A 6,000-nucleotide genomic window follows, 5' to 3' on the forward strand; every position below is an offset into this window, starting at 1 on the left:
TGGGGGAGGTGGGTAAGGAAGGGAGTTGGGGGAGAGAGAAAAATAAATAAATACAAACAAAAAGGGATTAAGTGGGCTTGAGATGTTATTGACAAGTTCCTAAAATTAACCCTGAGCCTCAAGACATAACAACCAGCTACACATTAACTACCGTGCCAGACTGGTGAGAGCATTTCTGTTATGTCACCCCCCCCCCCCCCCCCCCCCCACAAACACACCTCCTTAACAACCATGTCTGCAGGTGAAAAGGTCTGGTTGGCTGTCTGGGGGTGCACCAGTTATTGAACTGGAAGTTGTATCATGTGTACAGCTGTGAAAAAACCATGAGGGTAGCTCACTCTTTACATGGCTTTTCACAGTAATCACAAAAAGACCAAAAAACCTCCTATCATAGCATTCATCATGTGGAATCTGACCCAAGCACAACTGCATTAAAACTGCATGACTGGTAAGTTGCGCCTACCAAACAAGGTGGATCCCGAAGAAAAGCCTTTGCATGATTGAAGTAGCTGGTATGCTCCCACTTTACCAAACAAGCATCCCCAAAGTTGAAACGCCTATACCCCTCAGAGTCCAAAAGCTTTCCTGCATTCTTTAAAAACACTGATTCGACAGCCGTGTGGCGCTTTTGTTGACACAGTGGCTGTCAAGAGTCCCTGTCACCCCCCAGGTGCTTGTTTTAGCAGTCATTTTTTTAAATATTGATGCCTATCCGAATTTAGATTGCTGCAGTGCTGAACAGAATGACAAGCGCACGATTGACGTACTTAAAGCAATCTTTCACAGCTGCTTGGCTTTCCAGTGATCCCATTAAATTGACAGCATGTGCCTGTGGGGGCTTGCAGCACTGCTGCATAGCAGAACAAGATGTTGATATGCACATTGCAACCTAATGGGCATAGCTTTATCCAGGGAGAAAAAACATTATTCAGGCAGGGTTATGTGGACCTTGATAAGTGCAAATGCAGAGATGTGGCCTTGTAGAATACCTGGGCCATTTTAATTGTGCACTGTACCACAGTGTCGCTAAATGGGCAGCGGGCACACGATTGAGTAATCCCCCTTCCACTTTAAAGAATGCTGCCTGAGTCATGCCTCCCTTAAATCGAATGAAATAGTTGTGCATTAAATATGCCGGCGGATCTTCTGCTCGAGCAAGTGGACTGAAATGGTGGGAATTGTTAATGCCCTGCCGCCTCAGTTCACGCCTGGCGATTGATCACTTGTAACTATATCTACTCTTTGTTCCATGAAATCTGGTGCGGAGTAATGGGTTCATCAGATTTTCGGGTTAAATTGAGAGTGAAGAGGTCTCTGTGTGAGGGAGACAAGAGCGGCCATGTTCGGGGCCTGCCTCAGAACAGCATGGGAGCCCAAGGAGATATTCAGAGCCACTCCACTCATCTCACGCTTGCTGAACCTCAATGGGGCCCCAGTTGCACTGGGGTGTTTGAGGCTTTTCCAGTGTAGCTCATATCTTTTACTCCTTGCAAGGCCACTCAAAAGGCTGCACAGTTTGTATAGTGGGTGGTTTCAAGGGACGACAATGGGATGGAGGCAGGCCTCTTTTGATAGACGTGGGGCAGTCACAAAGATGATCATTGGTACATTTATAGGGAGCCAAGCAGTGTGACATGAGTCTGATGGTTACTTTGTGTTTGATTCTGGCAGGAGGAGTGTTGAATGAATTGGGAGGGAAAATTTGTGCAATTTATTTCCCTCCACAGTACAGCCTATGAATACAGAGGAAGATGAAGCAGTTAACCTGAAGTTAACCTGACCTTTATTTGCCTTCCCATAAATGTGGTTAACGACAAGCCCAGGTGACTGCCGAATAATTTAGAAGAGGTCATTTCAGAGTTGAGGAGACTACTGAACTAGTGAAGTCAATAATCACACTCCCACTTCCATTCTGGGCAGTCCTCTGTCTCTGTGCTGGAAGAGGCAGTCTCCCAAAAGCCCCACACTGTGGACAGTCAATAGTAAACTGTCAGAGATGAGAAAGACTTTGGCAAGGAATCTACTCCCTCGGGGGCCTTCCCTTATGTGGTGGAGCACAACACACACTGCCAGAGAATCTTCATAACAAGGCCAGCACTACATAATGTGACACACCAGCTTTTTGATCAATCAGGCACCAAATATGTAAAATGTCCGAAATCTGAAAGGACCTTTTTGAAATAATTTCACACAGAAGAAATTTTCCATGACAAATGGGAAAATGGAAACAGCAAATGTGAACCAGTGAAAATTGTACAAATACCATATAGAGACTACAGATATAGTACAACAACAGCTCAGCTGACATTCCAAATGTCAATAAAAATCATTGCTTAGATAATTGATCTGTCTTTTTACTATAACATATTACAAGTGAATGTTCAAAATCTTAAAAATGCATTTGGGAGCCAAGATTCCAACTGGTGTGATGTTACAGCTAATTTTATCTGACTGCATTCTGTTGATTCCATACTTGAGAATGTGATTTTTTTTGTGCCACAGCCACTGTAAAGATCACTTCCACACATATTTTCACCACCTCACTGAATTATTTTGGTGAACTGCATTGTAATCCTAAAGCACGTCTGAACATGGATTGTAAGAACTAGTTACAAAATGGTCTGTGATTGTTGCTACAGTGTTGTTCATGCCCAGACTGACAGAATGAGGTAGGGTTCTGGTCTTCTGCCCCATTTCCAGGAACCTGGAATGTGGAAGGGTGTCAGCTCGTCCATCAGGCCATATTATGGCACGCCACGTCACATTACAGCTGTTTGACAGAGTGGCCCTATAAGGGGGCACTGGCAGGCAGAGCGGCAGGCTGTTCTCACCTCTGCTCCCCCTTACACTCAGGTTACCCTGGCCACAACCTTCCTGGCCAACGCACCCCACCACCCCAAGTGCTCCCAGGACTCCGACATGTGGGAGCTGTCGTCCCCATCTCCCGTCCCCTCCGTGACTGTCATTTCAGTGCAACATGTTCCCATCCTCTCTGAGGCCACATACCTCACCCTTCCAATGGCAAACTCAAGTCTTCAATTCAGGGCAGGGTTGTGTTTGCTCTAGTGCTTTAGCATGATAATTGTTTGACAAACACTGGCAGGTCATTGAAAATGTGTTATTATTTTATGTGAAATTAAAAGGAGACACGCACACATAACTGTCTAGGCTCCAAAACAACCAGGATGATCTGCTGGTCCACCTCCAATAAAATGGAAATCCCAATGGAAATAAATCCAAAGACGTGTGTAGTGATGTGTGTATATTTTTAGAAATAACTACCACTTCCACACACAAAATAGCACCCCAGTTGACATTGCTTGGACATTGGATTCAGTGTGATCCCAAACTGTAAATTCAGTGTACTGTCCAGATACATAGGAAATATCAGTTCCTCATATGATGGTTAAAGAGGTTTAGCTTAAGAGTAGCTGATCTTCATACAATCTACAAAAATCATGTTAATCACTGAAAGTGTGAGTATTCATCTTCTGTTTGGCCCACACTATGAAAAAATCCAGTGTTGTGCTTATAGGATGATTCTTGGAAAGAAGTATAATACATTTGGAAGCTTGTTAACATCTTGAAGTACAATCACTCAAAAACATACAAGTGAATTTTTGCATACACTAAAGGTGCATCGAAATCAAAAAAAAAAAAAAATCATCTAGTTCATTTGCAAGAAGCTGTTGTGGCCAACTGCTTATAAAAAGTACAGTTCCCTATCTTGTAAGGTTACTGAACAACACTCACCACAATAATAATGAGGAATTTCAATTGTTATTATTGTATCTGAAATAAATCATACTACTACTACACAATATACCACTCAAGAAGTATTCATTATATCAACATAAAACAGAATACTTCTACAGCAAATTAATATAAATTTGACAAAAAGTAATGTATTGAATGGCTGCAGTGGAACAAAAAAGTAGTCATACCAAGACTGATGTCCTCCACACGATTGCCATCCCAGTCATACAGCAGCTTGGCCCGTGAGGTGAGCTGTAGCTTCTGTGTGCACAGGTCTAGAAACTAAGGAAACACAGCAAAGCAGCAGGTTCTCATTTCTAAAAACCAAACAGTATTACAGAGAGTGGAGCCTCCAGGCAGTGGGATACAGTAGTGAAATGTTACTGGGGAGGACTGATGTTTGACTGCCATTCACACACATGATTGCACCCAACACATACATGGGAGACCCAAGAAATTAGGCAGAAGAGTGGCTGTGCATTACTGTGCTGTTTTCCCCAGCACTCAGGAGCCGGCAGAGAGATGGAAGTGACAGCCGGGTGTTGGTGGCAGGGTCTTTGTCCTTTGAAAACCAGTCCGTGAAATATCTAATTCAGACTCTGCATTGTGGCAGAACAACGGCTTGAAAATGATCTCTTGAAATTCATACGTCTGGAAAGAATGCATTATATATCAGAGGGCCACGGGACTGTGACAACTAACCTTGCGCAATGCTTTCTAGTGTAGTGGCACAGAGTAAAAATAAAACTGGCATGGCCTTGTGAAGGGAATGCATGGCAGTATGGGATTTCACTGACAGAGCTCCTCGAGATTTTCTGCTCAATTTTAGCGCATGCTGTGAATGAACTTAACAAAAGAAATTTAGGGGATCCCTCTGAGGCCCTGAGTGTGAGCAGATCTGAAAATTGACTGGCAAAGGTTGAAAGTGGTGTGAAATGTCAAACTCCCAGCTCTCCGGTGTGCGTCCGTTATTCTTAACATTTGGAGTATTCACTTCGCCTTTTCAAACTGTCAAATGGCATACATTAAAAATGTAAATGTGCCATAAAAAATATTCTGTTTGACTCATGAAAATAATTGTAAGTTAATCTTCTCAAGTGGTAAGATGGCCTGTGTTACTTGTGGAAGAATGTGTATGTGCTTTTAATATTTTTTTAGCAGTACAGATCAGATTTAATTCTTTTTGCAGTGTATAGTAATACATTATCTATATCTGAATTAGTCTTCCCTTCTAGAGATGTTGAATTTGTTTACTTCTGTCTTTTTCTGTTTGTGATTTCAATACATTGTATCACTACCACATATGGCACAAAAAGCTTCCGGCAAAAACAGCTAATCGCATTTTCTGCACAGGGATAGTGACTCTGTTTAGAGTGGCAGTGTGCCTGGACCTAGGGCACAAGTTCCAGAGTGTGTCAGAACCTACTTACCCACACTCAAACACACACACACACACACAGACACACACACACGCACACACAGGGAAAATGATCTCTTCCTTCCAGTTGGTTTCCTTGTCTCGGTTCACAGACCAGGATTAAGCTCAGATTAGGTTAGTGCACACTTCCCACCCACTGGAGGAGGAAAAGGACAAAAATCCTCTTGCCTTCTAAATTTAACATGGCCGACTAGCTGGAAGACCAGATGAACGCTCACAAGTGGTTACACTTTACAGATCAAAGCTTTCACCTCACTTCACAGATGAGTCAAAGTCTCCGGTCACAGTTGTGGATCCACATTTGAACTGGCAATAATTTTGTACATTTTCCTACAGGGACAACTAATGTAAAGCATATCCATTTTTGCTGATAAAATTGAGCATTTCAGTTGACATATCAGGCCTCTCTCAAACTAAACAACTTAATAAAACTACTAATAAAATACTAATCCACTCCAGACCACAGAGCAACAGAATTAATAAAACTATCATTATTAAACAACTGTACAGTGTAAAATCTATTATCACTATCACGTTCATCTTCTTTTAAGCTTTTTTGAATTCCATCATCTGCATGCCCACACAAGTGAATGTTTCCTCATTGCCAACAGCACCTCCTGCAGGTTTGACTTGGCACAGGCCCCCATCACTGAGCATGCTCATTGGAGCTGTCTCTGAGGACCTACCCCCATCCACCCCCCATTCTCTTTTACCTGTTCCATGTGTCCTACGGTGGCGGCAACTTCACAGCCCTCACTCCCGGTTCCATTCCTGAATGCCAGGACTCGAAGGGTGGGTGTGGCCTG

The 6,000-nt window shown here is 43.0% G+C and overlaps 1 protein-coding gene across 1 annotated transcript in view; it reads right to left on the reverse strand.

The window, feature by feature from the left end:
* LOC118781640 (doublecortin domain-containing protein 1-like) overlaps positions 1-6,000 on the reverse strand; it is an 85,252-nt gene that overhangs the window by 70,896 nt on the left and 8,356 nt on the right. The window contains exons 7-8 of the mRNA XM_036534650.1: positions 5,908-6,000; positions 3,945-4,038 (exon numbers count right to left, since the gene is read on the reverse strand). The exon at positions 5,908-6,000 is cut by the window's right edge and continues 116 nt beyond it. Of these exons, the coding sequence (XP_036390543.1) occupies positions 3,945-4,038; positions 5,908-6,000 (187 nt within the window). The remainder of the gene's footprint in view (positions 1-3,944; positions 4,039-5,907) is intronic.

This window comes from Megalops cyprinoides, chromosome 8, assembly GCF_013368585.1.
Source record: "Megalops cyprinoides isolate fMegCyp1 chromosome 8, fMegCyp1.pri, whole genome shotgun sequence".
NCBI classification, from domain to species: Eukaryota; Metazoa; Chordata; class Actinopteri; order Elopiformes; family Megalopidae; genus Megalops; species Megalops cyprinoides.